At 36.1% G+C, this 19612-nt stretch overlaps 3 protein-coding genes across 9 annotated transcripts; all 3 read left to right on the top strand.

Annotated features, from left to right (window-relative positions):
- Positions 1 to 1452: 1452 nt before the first annotated feature.
- Positions 1453 to 8146, top strand: LOC107839236 (uncharacterized protein At1g01500). 2 transcript variants are annotated; one of them, XR_007043544.1, is made up of 3 exons: positions 1585 to 2315; positions 4735 to 6248; positions 7969 to 8146. XR_007043544.1 is itself a non-coding variant. In XM_016682642.2 (2 exons), the coding sequence occupies exons 1-2, from the start codon at positions 1743 to 1745 to the stop codon at positions 4963 to 4965; spliced, it is 804 nt and encodes a 267-aa protein (XP_016538128.2). In that variant the 5' UTR covers positions 1453 to 1742; the 3' UTR covers positions 4966 to 5537. The 2 variants fall into 2 exon arrangements, 1 of the variants encoding a protein (XP_016538128.2); XM_016682642.2 differs by lacking the exon at positions 7969 to 8146 and having other exon boundaries at positions 1453 to 2315; positions 4735 to 5537.
- LOC107839237 lies at positions 6111 to 10252 on the top strand. Of its 6 annotated transcripts, XM_047394488.1 has the most exons (9): positions 6111 to 6248; positions 6682 to 6834; positions 6936 to 7018; positions 7969 to 8038; positions 8130 to 8192; positions 8313 to 8360; positions 9343 to 9399; positions 9769 to 9826; positions 10023 to 10252. In XM_047394488.1, the coding sequence occupies exons 4-9, from the start codon at positions 7994 to 7996 to the stop codon at positions 10064 to 10066; spliced, it is 315 nt and encodes a 104-aa protein (XP_047250444.1). In that variant the 5' UTR covers positions 6111 to 6248; positions 6682 to 6834; positions 6936 to 7018; positions 7969 to 7993; the 3' UTR covers positions 10067 to 10252. The 6 variants fall into 6 exon arrangements, with proteins under 6 accessions (XP_047250444.1, XP_047250443.1, XP_047250442.1 ...); XM_047394487.1 differs by lacking the exon at positions 6936 to 7018; XM_047394486.1 differs by having other exon boundaries at positions 8130 to 8360.
- Positions 10253 to 14494: 4242 nt separating this feature from the next.
- On the top strand, positions 14495 to 19326 carry LOC107839235 (C-terminal binding protein AN). The gene is made up of 7 exons (XM_016682641.2): positions 14495 to 15306; positions 15644 to 15812; positions 15918 to 16048; positions 16814 to 17602; positions 18039 to 18086; positions 18632 to 18745; positions 18994 to 19326. Exons 1-7 carry the CDS (start codon positions 14728 to 14730, stop codon positions 19063 to 19065), a joined length of 1902 nt encoding a protein of 633 aa, XP_016538127.2. The 5' UTR covers positions 14495 to 14727; the 3' UTR covers positions 19066 to 19326.
- Positions 19327 to 19612: the final 286 nt, after the last annotated feature.

The raw sequence follows: 19612 nt of genomic DNA, 5'->3' as shown, positions 1-19612 counted from the left end.
TATATATAACAAAATAATACAAAAATACAAACGCATTAAAAGAAATATATATATATATATATATATATATATAAAATCTCATTATGACTGAATATAATTTATACAAAATGCTTTTGAGTTGTATACAAACACATGATAATTGTATACCTATATGTAAGGTACAAAATATGAACCAACATATTTTATATAAACCAATATATATATGTGTGTGAGAGAGAGACCGATAACTGTCTAATTGTATATGACAGTTATTTGTATGCATATATACATTAAAATATGGACATGGTATACATACTTTCATGTAACTAACAAATATATAGAGAGAGAGAGGGAGAGAGAGATATGTATATCTATTGTATATACACTCAGACAAATATACATTTGGATATATACAAAGTACCTTCGAGTCATTCACAACGTCGTTGCTCTCCCTTTCGAGTGAGAATCCTTGAATTTTTTTTCTTTTTCTCTGGTTTATAAGAAATAATGGTATTAGATTATACAAATTGGGATATACCTAATGTCTAATAGAAGAATAAACATAGCTTATACAAACCAACTTCTATACAATTTAGTTTTATACAAACATTTGATAATTGTATACCTATGTGTAATGTATAGAATATAAACCAACATACTTTATACAAATCAAAAATTGATTATACAACTTATATGTATGTTTTATATGTGTGTATATATGTATATACCAACACATGATCACTGTCTAATTGTATACGACGGTTACTTATACACACGTATATTTGCAATTTAAACTCAAGCAAGCTTTAAGGCCCAACGATGCAATGGCCCAATAATTTGCAGAAACAAGTGTTTCCCGCCAGAGAATTCCCTCTAGCGTCCCTTTCCCGATCTTGAATTTTTATTTCTCGGATATTCAATCTTGAATTTCATCCCTCAAAGCGTTTGATTTAAATTTTTTATTCCTACTAAATAAGTTATAACATTTACGTAGAATTTGTGATCAATTGAATAAATTTAGTGTCTAGATACATCTTCAACATCTGCTTTATAGATCAAACTCAAAAGTCATCTTTGATGGGTAACGTACCTTAATTTTAATTTTTATCTTAAAACAAATTTTTTGATCAATTAAGTATATTTATTATCTTAAAATGTTCTAAACGTCTATCTTATCCAATAGTAGAACTTTTGTAGATGAACAACATTTTTGTATTCTAACCTTATAAACAAAATTTATTAAGTCAACCAAAGTAACCAAGATAACTCTTTATGAGGATATTTTTGTATTACACGTGTCTTAAAATAGTTAGACGTTGCAAATTTTTAAAGAAATATTACTTATGAGTATAGTTTAATTATTATATTTTTAATTAATTCTTTAATCTTTATCGTGCCTCTTAATTTTAGGATAATTATCATTAATGATAAAGTTGGATATAAATGATTAATTATGTCTTGATCTTTTTGAATATTCTGAGTTAATTTTTTTTAGAAAATATGTCAATTAATTATTTTAATACGAGAGTAAGAATTTTTCCTAGAATAAAATATCAATTTTTTCCTTGTTTAGAAAGGTAATTTCTGAACTTGACCCGTTTCCCGGCCGGCTACAATGAGTTGTAATAATAAAAACACTCGCAGACAGACACACAATGATACAATGAACAAACGACGCGTGTGCCACATGTCCCCTTCTTCTTCTCCTTTTCACCTTCTCAATTTCCTCGTTGTTTAGTTCCCTACAAATTGAAGAATTAACAATGGCAGCTTACAGAGCTTCAAACCTTACAAGGGGTTGTTTGGAAATCCGTTTGTTCTACGTACGCATAGCGTCGTGCTCAGTCGACGTTGTTCCTGCCCACCTCTTACTCCGTCACCTCCGCCGTGAAATGGGTGTTTCAAACGCCGTTTCTGTGACGTTACGCCGTGATAGGGTTGATAAGGGATCATCAGAGGTGACGTATGTTAGTACTGACAATGTTAGAGTTTCTGGGTCGGTGGAATTTGAGGTATATGAAGAGAAAGAGGAGTTTAAGGAGTTAATACTTTGTGGGTCATTGGAAAGAGTGGAGGGTACTTGGGATAATAATGGTGATGGGAACGGGTGGAGTATGGATTGTTGCAATGCGGCGTCTTTTGGGAGTGGTGGGTCGGTGTTTTATCAACCGACGATTGAGGTTTATGTAGCTGGTTGTTGTTCTGGTGTGCCTTTGATTTTGACTAAGACAATTCAGGTTAGTCCCAGGAGGAAGTTGTCTAGGCATGGTATGTTGGATGTAATTCCTGAAGATGATGAGGTTGGGAATGGTTTCATTCCACAACAAAAACTGCCGGTAATTGTCGTTGTCATGCACTTTTATGGTTAATGTTTGAATGGTATACTTCAATCATTAGTTGGAAAATGAGCACTAGTGTAGATAAACTGTATGTCCAAAGAGTTGATCTTTAAGCAAAGGAACAACGTGATTTTTCATTCTTAATTTTGAGTGAGGCTCTCTGAGGCAACCAAAGGTGTGGCCTAGTAGTAGTGGAATTGGAATAAAGACTTGAGATATTGGGATTCTGACAGTAGCATACACAATAAGCTACGTGTGTTAAGCCGTGCTAGACAGAATCATGCCGTGCTAGACAGAATCATACATAATGGTATTGGTGGTAGGACACTAGTATCCGCTGGAATAGATGAGGTAAAAAACACACATGTTTGGTGTGGCCTAGCGGTGATGAAATTGGAACAAAGACTTGAGAGATCACGGTTCTATCGTTGCATAGGCAAATAAAGTAGGTATGTTAAGCCATGCTAGACAGAATCGTACCTACTTGTATTGGTGGTAGGATGTAGTTGAGGTAAAAAGCACACAATTTTGGTATGGCCCAGCAGTGATGAAATTGGAACAAAGATTTGAGAGATCACGGTTCTAATTGTAGCATAGGCAAATAAGCTAGATGTGTTAAGCCTTGCTAGACAGAATCATACGTACTTGTATTGGTGGGAGGACACTAGTTTTTGGTGGATAGTTGAGGTGCGCACGATAGCACAAGTTGGCAAAGATACCTTTATCAAAATAAGCAAATATACAACAGACGAGGCTTCTTTAGAAAGTTTTTTTTTTCCAGGTTCACACCCTTTGTTCTTGTCTAGAAGGTGCAACGATTCTAGTCTCCTTGCTTTGATTCCTGTGGTAAATGTATCTACTCCTAGATCCTGTCCTGTTCTTGATAAATGTTGGGATGAAATACTGTCTTTTGCATGGAAAACAGAATTGTATGAATAAGATTCCCGTTGGGAATGAGATTATATACTTCATCTTCATGGACGCCCTTGGTGCTACCTTGCGCATGAGGCCGTGTTGAGTTCATGCATTTAGCATTAGTTAGATTGCCCTCTATTATGAGTTGTCTTCTATTTCACGTGTCTTGAGACCAAAACTGATGTAACAAGGAAAGACACAGGAGAGGAGAAAATTGAACAAAATGAAATCTTTTCATTTCATATTCCCCTTTTTGTAAATCAGTCCTATCTCCATATCTTTTATCTTTCAACCTTCAAGAGGAGTCCACTTCTTGAGAGGGGAATCTTAATAGCTCAGTTGGTTGGCTACCTGAACTTTCACTCTGTTGATGAGGGCCCGGTTTCCCACCTTCTAATCCTCTCCCTTGTGAGCACCAACTCATGAGATGGAATGTTCTATTAACCGGTGTTTATATTTCTTTTGCCCATCTCCATAGGGATCGAGGCACATTACCGTTTGACATCACTGATAAGTCAACATGCCTTTTCTCACTAGTTGCATCTTGCCAACCCAAAGGATATGTAGAGAAGTACTATATAAAATGCCAGTTTAAAAGTTTCAACTATTAATTTCTATTTAATTTATTGAGAGCAATATGTCTTCAAGTTTCATCTTAAAAAAAAACGTTACCTTTTCTGAGATGATCCATATAGCTACTTGGGATTGAGAGGTTGACGTTGATGTTGTAGTTCTCTATCATCCACCATATTGATGGAAGGAGGTTGAGACGTGAGTAGACCATATTGGTTATGCTCTTTATCCTTCATAGCCTAATTATACATTTTACTTTCCAATGGTTTCTACATTCCTTCCAAGTTCTTCAAAAATGTTAAGACTAAGACCTATAGTGTTAATTACTTGGAGTCTCTGTATCATGCTATGTCTTCTGCATGTTCTTTACATATATGTTCAGACTCACACCTTCTGAATAATCAATTGGAGTCTCTGTGGATAACATCGAGATGATCATGCTTATTTTTTATATTTATTTCATTTTTTTGTCATCTTTAACCCATTGGGAATACTTTGTCTATCCTACTTCATGCTGTAGGCATTATCAAGTTCAACCGCAATGTCTTGTAAATTGTGGCAGATAAACAGATGTCAATCTTTTACTTTTGTACTATTCTGGCATCCCTAAATCAAACTCATTATTTTTTTTTTACCTTGCGCAATACTACAAGAGAGTTGAAAAGGTTGTGGTTCACCGCAAATTAGTGGTCGATATGAAAGGGATCATGCTTCCTCCTGCTGATATTATAATAGCCTACAAACTTATCTAACCGCTGAAAATGTGAAGTCTTTCCATTTTATTTTTCTTCAAAAGTTTCTTCTTCCATATGTGCATCAATTGTAAATCTTCCAATTGATTAGTTGTTGGAAACTTAGTTTTTATTGGTTACACACTGATCCATAATAGTTAATCGGAAGTTTGCTTAAATGATGTGTACTTTTGCAGATCACAGACTCAGAGTTGGATGATTATGAGTCAGAAGGAAAAGTTGGACATGGCTTTTACTCGGAAAACATGTACCTCGGTGAAGATGGTCAACTCTCCTGGTTCAATGCTGGAGTAAGGGTTGGAGTGGGAATAGGCCTTGGAATGTGTGTTGGTGTTGGACTTGGGGTGGGGCTACTTATGCGTTCATATCAAACAATCACTAGGAACCTGCAGAGGAGGTTCTTTTAGGCATGAGGCTTTCAGTGAGAGTAAGTTATAGGCGTTATTGACTTGATTTGATGTTGATTTCAAGGTCGTTAATGTCTGTTGCGATGTTCAGCATCCAACTGTAAGTAGGCAATAGAGGATAACATAGTGGAGCTACTGAGGTGTGGCATGATATAAATGTCAAGTGTGAGGTGGTGAAGCTGGACTGAAATATCAGTTGCTGCAAAAGATCCTCCATTGTTGACCGACATACCGATGTGTATGTAGCTGTATTTGAAAGCGTTGGGAACTATGTGTTTATAGGTATAGTGGCGTGTTGTGCTGGGGGAGGTATAAGCTGTATTTAGATGTAAGTTTCTCTGTGTAGTTAGCGCGGGATGCTGGTGATGGTGAAGATCCTTCTCAGTGTTACTTCTGCTATGTTTATATAATAAATCCTTCAATCCAAGCTGCCATTCTGTAATAAGTAGTGTTTGTAAAGTTCTGACAGAAGTGGATACTGTATAAATTGCTAATGCAACGAATAGTCTCTCCTGTAAATTCTTGCTTTTTGTTTAGATTTTAATTTTATCTCGCTTTGGATTCCTCTGCCATATTTAGTACAGTGCACTCATAGTTGGAGTAATTTTTTTTTTTTTTCTAATCATCAGGTGAAGCTGGCGTACAAGTTTTATCATGGTACTTTTGTCTTCTTTCCTTTTTGTATTTGGAAATTTCAGAGTACACTTACAAGTGAAGTATTCTTTCTTAAATTAGTCTTGTACATCGAGTTAACAAGCTGTTTCTTTAAGTTTTGCTTGATTGGCGCCTAACAAATAATGATTATTCCGTAAATTAGTTGGGAGGGTAATATATTGCTATTCCTGTATTAATCGAAGTGTCTCCCACGCGCCTAACACCACAATTATACAATTATGGCATGAAAAAGTTCGTACCAAGTACCAACCATAAAATTGTGAATTGCCTTCTTAATCTTAAGAAAAAAGATCTCAACTGACTATACTAAGTATTATAATTAGTGGGGGAATTCATTTTCTATTATATATAGATCATTAAAAGAATTTAATATATGAAACTCGTACCCATCATTGAAAGTTAAAGCCACGTAAAATGTGTCAGAAAGTTGCTGATGGAATACGCGTAGCATGGACGTGCGTTACATTTTTTTTAATTTGTATGTATTAAGACTGACCCCAAACAGAACACGTGAATACGCCTCTCCCGGTCCCTTTCTCTCTCTCTCTTTGGTTCTCCCTTCCATTGATTGCTAAGCAGCAGCAAGGGCGGATCCATCATTCCATTCGGTAAGTAAATCATCAAATCCAAGTGCTAATGGCTACTCGAATTTTGGTCGTTGCTTTTTTTTTTCTTTTCTTTCTCTATTTCTCAATCGGATCCTAATTCCGATTTAGTTTAATCGCCGATTCAACTGTCAGTTTGTCAAATTAATTAGCTCTCAATTACAAACAAAGTTGGTTCTACTATAAGAATCGTGTGCAAGTGTTTGTAGTTTGTACCCATTCCATTTGGGCCTACAAATCTGGAAGCCTTTAAGAATGCTGATGCAGCTTTCTCTACCATGATATATTGTAGTTGCTTTCTATAAAATATGATTTCTCAGATTAAGATCAAGTAACTGATAACTGATTGATTATTATCATCATCGATGCTGGCTTACATTGGTATATGCAAGAGGTTGTTTCCGATTAGCTTATACACTGCCTTGATCTAAATTAGGCTGTTCAAAGGGCTTTTTGGGTTAGTGCTACTGTGTTTGGACTGTGGTATCTTAGATTACAATTGATTCTAGTGTTGCTTTCGTGGGATCAACTGCTCGTTTTCGATATAGAACTGGATAATCAAAAACTGCGTCTGCTCGATAGTGAACTGGTACGTTATTATAAAGAGACACTGCTGGATTATATGTGCCGGTATTCGTTTATGTATGTGGAGTATTATAGGCTAAATGTATGGTACTTTTTGATTGCTAGTTGTGGTTTGAATCTGGCAGCCGCTTCTTAGTGAGCTGGTGAATTGATGAAGAGTGCCTAATACCGTTCTTTGCCTGTTGATGGTTAGATCAAGTTGAAAGTTCGAAGCTAATTCAGCGAGTTAATTAATCTTTTTTTTTTCTTTTGAGTGTGCTGCATATGAATATTATCTTGAGCTGTTTTAACCGTGCTTTTTGATCTATACCATGATATTGCACCTTTTGATAGACGAGCAAAGTGTGAGAATCTATGAATGTCATGCAGGGATATGGGTTGACTACCATCTATCTGACTCGTTGCATTTTCTGATTTCATGTTTCCAGAATATTTGGCTTTGGACCTGAAATACATGAACCCTTTAGATTTCTTGAAGAAACAGATTTGCTACTCTAGGAGTATTGATCTGCACTTTTTAAGCTAGTCCAATTTCGACACAGTTTGTAAATAGTGGTATTAATTGGATGAATATTATAGATTTCTAACTTGCTGTTTTGGATAATATGGTGCACAACACCATATTACATATTGTAGCCTGCCATTGTTTTGTTAGCCGGGAAGATTGAAAGATTGAAACGTGAAGCCTGAGCTACTGGATGTCTTGCGTTTCAGTGGTCTTGATTTGAGATCACAGTTACTTTATGATGTTATTAGTTCATTGGAAAATGCTTTTTTTTTGTTTCCTAAAGGTGGGAGAGCATGTGAGTGGAAAAGATTGCTAAAAGAAGAAATGCCTAGGGGTTTCCGAGTATCAAGTTCATAAATCACCTGAATTCTTTTTGAAATGTGGTTTGTACATACTTGAGATTGCCACTTGCTTAATCCTTGTCACAACCTCCACTAAAGGAATTGAAATTGGAAGAATGCGTTATTTGTTTTATATTTCATCACTTACATTCATCTTAACATTTACTGTGTTTTCCTTTTTCTCTTGCTAAAGACTCAACAAATAAGCCTCTGAAGGCCAAAAGAATTACAGGATTCTTTTTTTTGAAGAATGGTATATAAATGACACTTTTTTTCCTGGCAACTGCAGTGGTTGAATCTGGGTGGTTGAAAGAATGTCAGACGTAGATGGAGCTGAAAAGTCATCCACCCAACAAGAAGTTGTGTTTGCGCCAAGATTTTTGTTTTCATGTTACATTTTAGTTATACTGCATATATACTGACATAACATATCCTCCTTTTATTTAATAGGAGGAAGTTGTTAAAAAGAAATATGGAGGAATGATGCCTAAGAAGCCACCTCTAATCTCTAAGGTAAGTCACAGTATTTGTCTGCTAGATTGTTTCTGTGATTGGTGGCACCGTAAATATCAACTTTTTTCTCTTAATGTGTTACTTCTATCTGTTTCACAAACCACTTTTTTCTGTTTTCAGGACCATGAACGTGCTTATTTTGATTCTGCTGACTGGGCTCTTGGAAAGGTATTTTTGCTTTTTGTACTCTTTAAGATTTCGCTGTAGTTGAAGTTTATACAGACATTATATTCTAAGTTGTGTGGACTCTTTACTTTCGATGTTGCACCCCTGTCGAATTCTTCAAAAATACACTACTTCTGTTAAATTCGACACACACCCATTCGTATTTTTGTCGAGTCCGAGCAACTTAGATTATATTAGTAGGATGATCACTGATACAAGTACGATCATGAGGATGAACGTTTTTGAGTATTTTGGATGTAACCTCGGAGGTGTACGAGTTGAAGTGTTAAAAAGGGCTCCAAACCGCCCCTAAAAACACTCCATGGGTGCCTATTTGCCTACTTGGTCATTAAAGGGGCTTTTTGTCATTTTATCTTTTTACTTGTAAAGTACTATAAATAGAACAATATAGGGTTTTAGTTCATCAGTTTTTGTTGAATATTGTTGAAAGAACACATCTCTTGAGGGAGAGGGTCTCTAGGCCTAAACTAGGACATGAACAAGTGTGGATTCACTTGTGATTGTGTATTGCTTGGAAACGTTGTTGCTTGAGCGGTGGAATCCCTCTTGTGTCACGTAAGAGTGTGGGTTTGCTATTGTAAGTCTTAGGAGTCCTTAGATTTAATACATCTTTGGATTCTTAACCTTGTAATAGTGTATGTCTCACTTCCTATCTTTACATATCATGTACTAGTTGTGTAGTCTAGTGAACCGTTTGGTTCTTGTTGTTCTTGTAATCTTGTAACCGTTGGATTGTTGTTATTGTAGTGTTGTTCCTCTAGTTATTGTTGTTTATCTCTTGTTGTTCTTAGTGCTTTTGGTGTCATTTACGCCTTGTTTCTTGATGTTGTTGTAACCGAGATTTGGTGTTTGTTGAGCTCGCGGGTTTCCCTTTGTTTGTGGACTATTTTTGGCTTGTTTTTGATACGTACCAAATTTGTATCGTATCAATCACCTAAACCTTTTTGATGTTTAATGATCACAGCAAGGTGCAGATAAGAAGCCCAAAGGTCCACTGGAGGCACTTCGCCCGAAGTTGCAGGTATTTTTCGCTTATGTGTCATCCGTATGGAACTATATAATTATCATTTGGCGAAGGTTCTTGATTTTTCTGAGAAGTTAACGACGATGAAACAATTTATTTGACATAATTTCTTCTTTGATCGACACTTAAATGTGATGTTAAAGAGACCCTACGAGTGCAACATTTATCAAGCTTACATATGTTATTATGGTCATTTAGGATCATGTGATGTTTCAGCATTTATATACCTTTTGAGTTTTTGTTTGCCGAAGACTTTAGTTCATGATTTGTTGGTTTGGTGCTACAAGACACGTGTTAAGCATGGCCGTTCTAGATTCTTTGGTTCACTGCTATTCTAACGTCTCTTTTTGAACTTTTTCATTCTAGCCAACACAACAGCAAACCCGATACCGCAAGTCTCCTTGTGCTCCATCAGAATGTGAAGGTATGCGAGATGATTGACTTTGTTTATATTCTTGTTCATGTAAATTAAGTTTTTGATTTTTGGGGGAAGGACCTTGCAAAAACATGAACATATGGGGATAGTCACTACGTAGGGTTATTCACTATCGAGTTGAGTTATTGTTCCTTTGTCCTGATAATTCTGGAAAGATTTATGATCTTGTCTCTGTCTTTTTTAGATGGAAGTAATGCTCCTTCAGAGGATTCAACTGCAAATGAATGAGAAGGAGATGTTAGCTCTTTGTCGAAATGTCATAAGCTGTTTACTTGTCTGCTCTTAAGAATTAAAAAATAAAAACGATTGATGGGGTGTTTCAACTTTTACTTGAGGCTGGTATTGTGTTGCTGTAACATTGATGTAGGATATTTCTTATGCTGTCTAATGAAACAACTTTCATGTTTGGGTTAATCCTTCCATGAATTTATTTTAGTACTAACTGCTAAAATGATTATTTTACTAATATTACTTATTTACTTGTATTCGTGTTAGTATTACTGTTACCATTAGTATTGGTGAATCCATGGTCTCAAGTTATGGTAGAATACAACATACGCAATGTAATCCACAGATCTGGGGAGGTGAGCATACCAGCCTTAACCCCCCCCCCCCCTTGGATTTCAAGATATGGTGGAATGAAATCCATAATAAAATTAGCTATGAATTTGAAACTTGGAATTCTGCTGTTTTCAATTGGAAGACCCTTTTGAGTGTGATCATTCTGAGGCACCCAAGGGTGTGGGTCTAGTGGTTAATGAAGTGGGTCGAGAACCTGAGTTTAGTGCATGGAGTTACTTGATATATGTTTCTGGTGGGAGGTAGGTAACAAGTGACAAGTATCTCGGGAATTTAGTCGTGGTTTGCGGAAGTTGGTTTGGACACCATGTTTATTAGGTAAAAAAGTGATTATTTGAGTGGTGAAATTCAATTCGAGACCTCATGGTTATCAACCAAAGTATTGATCCTTGGTCACACCATTGAATGCTTTTGTTCGGAGAATTATATGATGGAACATTTGTAAGAATCTAAAGGATAACATAACAAAACATTTGTTGGATAGTATTTATAAGCACCAATAATGGAAATTTTCTCTTGTTTTTCCTTTTTGCTGTTTTCCTTTTGTCAGTAACTAAGATAGGAATTGAATTGAATTTCATTTTAAGGGTACAAGCTAAAATATTCGAGAGACGAAATCACTAATTAATATTTGCCTTGGACAATGTTGGCTCGTTTGCTTTAGACATACATTATTGCTTTGCATCATTTTACATAATAATCACTTCGGCTTGAAGTAATCTATAAAAATAGACAGCTGCTTTAAAGTAATTATGTAAAGTAAATCATAACTATGCTCAGTTTTTTCAAGATTTGTAAAGAATCCCAAGTCTAGAAGAAACGTTGATATTAAACACTTTGACCATATGTCTTCGAAATGTCACCATGGGTTGGATTTGAAATGTGATAGAATGAAACTCAACTATTTGATTCCATCACAAATGTATTTTATAATCTTTTCTTAAATAACGCTAAATCTGTCCATCGCCAATAATGGTGATTGGGTTTTCTGTCCATTTGTCCTAGCAATAGAATATATAGTAGTAGTAATTAATTTTGGAATGAGTCAGCAATAGTTACGTCTCGCATGTATATTGGACATTCTTTCAATTTTTTCAACCAAAAAGGGTTGACTTGGAGCAAGTCAATTTTAACAACTGCAAGATTTCCGTAGACCTAACTTTTAATTTGTGTTCCATTTGCTCTTGCAAAGTCATTTCTTCCAAATCTCACAAACATTTCCATGGCTGCCAATCTCCAAAACTCTAGTATAGAAATTTGCAATGTCATTTCAGAATCAAAGAGAATTGTCACTTCCCAAAAACGCCATTTCACAGTTCTCTCACTTGTCTTCTTGTTTCCTTTGTCTGTTTTCACAATCCTCTTTCTAACTTTTGAAAAAACAATGATCGTTTCATTCATCTTCGCCTTGTTTGCCATGATATTCTCTTTTTCTGCAGTGGCTACTATAACCTACACTAGTTTTCATGGATATAACGGTCAACCTATCGATCTTTCCTCGATTATTTTCTCCATTTTCCCCTTGTTTCTTCCCTTTCTTTCTACTTTCAGCCTTTTACTATTCATTGTGACCTTAATTTCCACATGCCTAGGCCTCCTCTTGCTTTTGTTCTACAAAGGAATTCTACTCATGGGGTTTGACATGAATTTGAGTTCCTTTCACTTTGTTATTTCCTATGCTTCAATCATGATTGTAGTAGGAATATTTCTGGGCATGAAGTGGATGTTAGCACATGTCATTGTAGTGGTAGAAGGTAAAAAGTGCTATGAACCTTTACGTAGAAGTGCTAATTTGATGAAAGAATTGAAATGGGGGGCAATTTTGTCATTTCAGTTGCTCTCCGTCGTTCCGGTAGGATTGTGTTTGTGGTACTGCGCCAAAATTTGGCCAGCGGCACATACTGCTGGTCGGATTAAATGGTCGGACAGCCTTTCTTTTGCACTACTGTTGGTGTTTTACTCTGGATTTTTGACACTCTGGTTACTTCATAGTTTGGTTTGGAATGTGGTTTTGTATGTGCAGTGCAAGGCCCTTTGTGGGGAATTTTTGGAAGACTTACCCCTATGATACAAGATAGGTTCAACTTTTTTTATTTTGCAACTTTCATGTAAAGTTCATACTTATGTTCACACATAATATGTAAAACACAGTATATAAAGTGCATTTCTTATTTTTGGTCCTGCGTTTCCCTCCTTTTGTGGATCTTTTGAGTTTATTATACCATCTAAGTATGAATTCGAGCCTATTTCTAGGTTTGCACTCCCAACAAGGTTTTTTTTTTTTTTTTTTTTTCATTTTTAAGGGTTTGAACTCGAAATTTCTGGTTAAGAGTAGAGGCAAAATGGAAAAAGAACAATATGAAATGAACATTTCTCACTAAGAAAGCAAAATAGAAAGCTGTGAGAGCAAATATTATCCTCACTCAAAACAGATACGGAGCACAATCAACCTCTACCTTAAGACTTTTTAACATGATCCATTCTAGATAACGCATGTTAACTCACAACCCTATGCCTCACATAATAAAGAGTGAGGATATCGTAGTTGTACGACCGTGTTGATTTTTGGAGGGAATCTTCAAACTTTTCGCCTTTTTTCATGAATCAAACAAATTAGAACGTTCTGAAAATAGTAATTACTCTCAATTTGGATGAAGATCTTGAAAATAGCGATACAAAATCGTAAGAGAATTTAGATGATAATTTTAAAAGGATGGTATAGGACACCTCCATTTGGATACATTTGAAGATGGTAAAAATGATAGACTATTACTCATTAGAAGGTTAGAAAATTGGATCGCATCTGTTTTAGTTGGATAATTATGTGATTTTTTGTTAAGATTATAATCTTTGAACAAATAAATACTATAAGAAGTTTTGTTAAAAAATATAATTATGTGATTTTGATGGAAAAAAAGTGATAACAATATGATTATTTATGATATTTACTCTAAAACAACGTGACAATTGAAAAATTCATTTTCGCATTGGTGGAGCCTAAGGAAGGAGATTATTTTATATTTCAGTGGAAGTTTTTATTCCGTTTTAGAATAAAATTATTTTTAACACATTAAAACTTTAAATTCCGTTTTAGAAGTAAATTATATTTAACAAACCGAATTTTAATATTATGATTGGAGTTATTAAATCTTATTTGTCGCTCTAAACTTTTATTTTGAGCCAGGGATTTATCAAATTGAATCTCTCTATTTTTTAAAAGATAATGGTATGAACTGCACACATTTCACCCTCCTCAATTCCCCACTATAAAAATCTTATTTGTCACTCTAAACTTTTATTCTGAGCCAGAGATTTATTAAACTGAGTCTCTTTACCTTTTGAAAGATGCGCACATTTTACCCTCCTCAATCCTCCACCATATGAATATGAAAATATAGTAAGGGATCGTTTGATGCGAGGTATAAGGGTTAAGTAATCCACGGATAAAATGAAGGATCATTTTATCCCATGTTTGGTTGGAGGGATTAATCAATATCGAGATAACTTATCCACCATTAGTGATGGAATAATTTATCCCATATGCATGGTGGAATAAGTTATTCTGAATAATCTCGAGATAACTAACCTTAAAATTAATTATTTTGGGATAATTATTTCCCAACCAAACGACCCGTAAGTATATTATTATTGTCCATATAGCTAATGGCTTCATTAACAAAATAGCATAAATCAAAAGAAAAAAATTCGCATACTCTATTTTGATAACCCATTAAAAAAAGGACTTATTTCGGTCTCTTAGTTGTTATTATAACTCATTTTTGGTCGCCAAGTTCCCATGATTCCATTTCCATCACACTCCCCAAAGTATATTCCCTTACATTAGGGACTTGATTGAGAAATAAAGCATTCATCGGTTCATTTTATTTGTTTTATTTAGATTTGATATGATTATTAAAAAAATAATTACAAATATAATTATTTTATCACATTATTTTTATCAATCGATATTCAATATAATATGAAGAACAAATAATTAATATAAAAAAATATATATTTTTTGATATGCTTAAAGTGAAAATTGATAAGTAAAGGAAAAAAATTATTTTGAAATAGCCTATGAGTTAAAAGGGGCAATTTTAGAAAAAGAGAAAGTCACAGGGCCTCTGTGACATAAAAAAGTGACAGAGAAGACTAGGGTCTCTTCACAACTCTTTGAGGGCAAAAAAGCCGGCACCTCATTGCTTTCTAAAACTCGCCGGAGATAAAGACGGAAATGATCGCCGGCGTTCTCCGGCGTATCTAACCATTTCCGGCAACACGGTCATCCAGATCTCCGGCAACCAGTAACAATGGAGAATCACAACAAAACGACGACATCGTCGGTTACTCAACAACAAGTTCCTCTAGTGATAACTCTCAATTGCATCGAAGACACAACGTTAGAACAAGAATGTCTTTCCGGCATCGCAGTTATCGAACACGTGCCGCTTAGCCGTTTAGCCGAAGCGCGGATCGAGTCAGCTACAGCCGTACTTCTTCACTCACTCGCGTTCCTTCCACGCGCCGCACAACGTCGGCTTCGTTCATGGCAGCTTATTCTATGTCTCGGATCCTCCGACCGCGCCGTCGACTCAGCTCTCGCTTCTGACCTTGGACTTTCTCGGCTTGTTCATGTTGATGTTAGCCGCGCTGAAGAGGTTGCGGATACTGTTATGGCTCTTATCCTTGGTTTACTTCGCCGTACTCATCTTCTCTCCCGGCATACGTTATCGGCTTCCGGCTGGCTTGGCTCTGTTCAGCCGCTGTGCCGTGGAATGCGCCGGTGTCGTGGTCTTGTACTGGGAATTGTAGGTAGATCTGCGTCTGCTAGGTCGTTGGCTACACGGAGTTTAGCATTCAACATGAGTGTGCTCTATTTTGATGCTGAGGTACTGAAATTGGTTAAAAATGTCAACTTTATTTGCTGGATTTCGTACCTTTAACTGAAATTTATAAATCAATCAACATGATCCAGCTATATTTTGACGTTGAAGTAGGAAAGTTGATGTGTTTCACGAATTTTTCAGGCTTTAGAAATAGCTTTTTCATTGTGCAACTGAAATATATCATGCAAAACTACTGAAAGTTCAATTTAGGTTCCTGCTTGTTTCTTTGGGATGTTTTGGATGGGGAAATATCACACCAGCGTGCAAGATTGGTGAGATAAGTATTAGTGTTTCGTATCAATGTGTGCTAACAAAGTTTTACTTTCTTAAATGTTTACAGGGAAATGGAAAAATGAGCAGACACTCCATAAGATTCCCGCCTGCTGCCAGGAGAATGGATACCCTTAATGACTTACTTGCTGCAAGTGATCTTATATCATTACATTGTGCTCTAACAAACGAAACAGTTCAAATTATCAATGCAGATTGCTTGCAGCACATAAAGCCTGGTAATTTTTCATCCGGATATGTATTGTTGTAGTTCCCTGTTGCTCCGTTGCTCCGATTCCACATTTCTCCTCTCAAAGGGATGACTTGTTGATCGTTTCATACAGGGGCGTTTCTTGTTAACACCGGTAGCTGCCAACTGTTAGATGATTGTGCTGTGAAACAACTTCTAATTGAGGGAAGCATTGCTGGCTGTGCTTTGGATGGTGCTGAAGGGCCACAATGGATGGAAGCATGGGTATGATGAATAGTCTTTTGGGTATGATTGAATGATAGGAATATATTTGGATAAGTAGCTTTGTTTTTGTTGAATTTCTCTTATAAATGGCATGATTGCTTGTAAATAATGGTGGGACTGAATTGTCTTTTCGTCTTTGAATTTTGAATTCTGCTGTTTCTACAAAATGTTTTACTTTTGTGCAAGAGAGAGAGGCTAGTTAATTAGTTAAGAGTTCTTCTACAAATGGTTTGCCCAGGTGCCATTCATAAACCCATGAGGGATGGGATGCTCATTTAGGAAATTATGGAGAAATTAGTTCTTGCGTTACCGTGAAAGTTTGCTTGTTTGCAGTTTTGAGATGGAAAATTGGGTTGAACATATTAAACTGAATTAAGTTTGAAGCACTAAGAATGAATTATATTCCATGGTTTTATAGCCCTAAGTCCATGCATGCTAGTGATTCTTATCCTTAGCTTTTAGATCGAACTCCACCTGGTTAGACATGTTTGGAGTTCTGAGTAAGATTTTTTTTTTTTGAATCTTAAGTAGTATGTGCTTGGACTTTGAGGAGTGTGAAGTTGTTTTTCTTTTTGCACCACCTTGTTTCCAATAGAGGCAGGATTGAGGATTATTAGGTGGAGGTTGGCAATGTTTGTTGGTGGTATCTATTTATCACATTTGATTCTTGGATTTATCTTCATTTGATATCAGCAACATGCATTGTTAAAGATAGTCCTTATTAGTTTCTTTTAATTGACGGAAGTGGGTGTATATTTGGATTAGGTAAGGGAGATGCCCAATGTTCTGATACTGCCGCGCAGTGCAGATTATAGTGAAGAAGTGTGGATGGAAATAAGGGAGAAAGCTATTTCTATGCTGCAGTCGTTCTTCTTGGATGGTGTTGCTCCAAAGGATTCTGTGTCTGATGAAGAAGAGGAAAGCGAGATAGGGTATGAAAATGAAGTACACCAAATACAAGATGTTGAAAGCACGTTGCAGGGTTCTCTTAATCAGCAGCCCATTGAAAATGTTGCAGAGAGCTCTCAGAAAAGATTAGCGAGTGTCTCGAGGGAATCACCTAGTCAGCTTCAAGGCTCCATGGTATCTCAAAATAGTTCTGGTAGATCTGAAGTAAAGAGAAGCCGATCAGGTAAAAAGGCTAAAAAGCGGCATGGACGCCAAAAGGCACAACACAAAGTGGATGATCAATCGACATTTGAAAAGGAGAGTACGTCACACCATGAAGATGGGGCTACGATGAGCGGAACAGATCAAGGTGTGAGTTCCAGTTCACGTTTTGCTTCTCCAGAAGATTTAAGAGGCAGAAAGACATCAATTGAATCAATACAGGAATCATCAACGGAGAAGCTCTCAAAAAAAGGCGTGGATCACGGCAGAAAATCTGCGGAACTGCTGAAAGATGGCTATGTAATAGCCTTACATGCAAGACATCATCCTGCTTTGCATATCTCCAGACAAAGAGTTAAAGGGGGTGGTTGGTTCCTCGACACAATGTCAGATGTTACAAAAAGAGACCCTGCGGCACAGTTCCTTGTGGTTTTTAGGAGCAAGGTATGCTGATAAGAAGTTTGTTTTTCCAATTGAGGCAGAGCTGCCCTCTGCCTTTAGTTAGTGGCAAACTATCAGCATAGTGCTTTGGGTTGTGTTTAGGGTGGCGTGGGTTAGGAGAATTAGGAGCCATTTGGTGGACAACTTCTGCAATATGTTTGAGAAAATGTTTCAGAAAAAAAATTGTACAAGAAGAAAATTTATTTGGGTAGTCCTTTTTTTTGTGCGCGTGTGTGTGTTCTGTGAGTAGAAGAATTAATTGCCAACTCCCTCAAGCCACTTATAAAATATAATAGTTGTTTCTGAAAACTATTTGCGGAAACTTGTTGAAAAATTTAAATTACATTCTTTTCAGAAATATTTTTTGCAAAGATTTTTAAAACATTTCCTCAAACAAATGCCTTGTTAATCATATAATGACTCTGAGGATCTCTTTCAGGATACAATTGGATTGAGATCATTTACTGCTGGTGGGAAGTTATTACAGGTATGGTTTCTCACTGTGATTATTGTCATAAAATATCCTTGACCCACACTATCTCTGAGTGCAGTATTTTGGGTCTATGCTTAACTTTTCCTTCTACATGCTAGGAACCTTAAGTTTGAGATCTAACTTTTGTATTAATTCACTTGCTAAACATGGATGAGTAGTTCTTACTTGTATTTTGTCAGAACAATTCTTATTTCATATTTAGAATATTTTTACTCCTCCGCGGAAGATGCTGTAGCTTTCCAAGTGCTCTATGTTCTACTTCCTTAATTCTGATAGTGTATCAAATACTTTCTCCATGTTGTAAGTTGGCTTCAATTATCCTTGTGCCTACACCTTGCTGTTAAGAAGTTTATCCCTCCAAAAGTTGAGGGAATTTTATGTTGGAAAAGTTCTAAATTTGTCAGTATAAGAGGTTGAATGTGCAGGCAGTGGGAATCAGAGATACTAGATTTGTTGCACCACGCTTTTGTGGGTCCTTGGTTGAATTTATTTGGTATTCATATAGAAGCTGTGATTTCACTCTAACCTTGATATTGCAGATAAATAGGAGAATGGAATTTGTATTTGCAAGTCACAGTTTTGATGTTTGGGAGAGTTGGACATTTGAAGGTACTATGGAAGAATGTCGACTAGTAAACTGTAGGAATCCTCTGGTAAGTTTTTCTTCCGCTTCAAACATTCAAAACTCTAGTTCCCCTGCCCCATCGTGGTAGTTACATACTGTTTGACCATTTTGGTAATGTCCCCAATACATCTCTTTTACCTTTCTTAAAATTCTCTCGAAATCATCTCTTTCGTTTATTTGAACCACGGTTTTTAATCGAATCGATTACATCCATTGTGAGATCATTTATCTAAGAAATAACCAATATTTTGATGTCGCCGTCGCTGCAACCTGCAGGCTGTTTTGGATGTACGCGTTGAAGTACTCGCAGCTGTTGGAGAAGACGGTATAACTCGATGGCTTGACTAGGCAGTGTCTTGAACCATTGCGCATGATTTTTTAACATATGTTGTGCCGATTCGTTTGAAATATTTACCACAAGTAGTTTTGTAAAGCATTGAGTCTCCCTCAAAGCAACAGTTGTAAGTTTTTAATGTAGCTTTCATTATTGCCTTCTGTCAGGGTTCTTTCTTTCCATGACACTGGCTTTATTGTATTTTGAGGATTCAAAAAGCTTGCCTTTTGTTTTGGCTGTTGCGTTTTAATGGAAGTTTGCATGTTTTGCGATTAGAGAGTAATGAATATAGCACCCAATAGTACCAAAAGATAAGTATTTTCTTTTCATCATATAATACATGTAGAGGATGCCAATGTGTTCAACAAAAAGCATTTCCAATGTTTTAGTGCCAATTTGTTGGGGATACTAGAAACTTCAACTAAATGTGTTCGTTCTACATTATTCTTGATTTGCCTCCTAGTGGGATGCCAATGTTGAGTGACAACCATATCCTAATCTAAGTGTAACTTTTTCAACTTAAAACTTGGGAGAATGGTATATACGTGAGATAATATAGTA

This window comes from Capsicum annuum, chromosome 8 (assembly GCF_002878395.1).
Source record: "Capsicum annuum cultivar UCD-10X-F1 chromosome 8, UCD10Xv1.1, whole genome shotgun sequence".
NCBI lineage: Eukaryota > Viridiplantae > Streptophyta > Magnoliopsida > Solanales > Solanaceae > Capsicum > Capsicum annuum.
The sequence above is the reverse complement of the archived record's forward strand: the minus strand, read 5'-3'. Positions and strand labels throughout refer to the sequence as shown.

Coding starts and splice junctions, on each gene's coding strand:
- LOC107839236 (XM_016682642.2), top strand. CDS start 1,743: ATGGCAGCTTACAGAGCTTCAAACCTTACAAGGGGTTGTTTGGAAATC. Junction 2,316..4,734: donor TTCCACAACAAAAACTGCCG/GTAATTGTCGTT, acceptor GTACTTTTGCAG/ATCACAGACTCAGAGTTGGA.
- LOC107839237 (XM_047394485.1), top strand. CDS start 7,994: ATGTCAGACGTAGATGGAGCTGAAAAGTCATCCACCCAACAAGAA. Junction 8,361..9,342: donor CTGACTGGGCTCTTGGAAAG/GTATTTTTGCTT, acceptor TAATGATCACAG/CAAGGTGCAGATAAGAAGCC. Junction 9,827..10,022: donor TGCTCCATCAGAATGTGAAG/GTATGCGAGATG, acceptor TGTCTTTTTTAG/ATGGAAGTAATGCTCCTTCA.
- LOC107839235 (XM_016682641.2), top strand. CDS start 14,728: ATGGAGAATCACAACAAAACGACGACATCGTCGGTTACTCAACAACAA. Junction 15,813..15,917: donor CTTGCAGCACATAAAGCCTG/GTAATTTTTCAT, acceptor CGTTTCATACAG/GGGCGTTTCTTGTTAACACC. Junction 16,049..16,813: donor CACAATGGATGGAAGCATGG/GTATGATGAATA, acceptor TATTTGGATTAG/GTAAGGGAGATGCCCAATGT.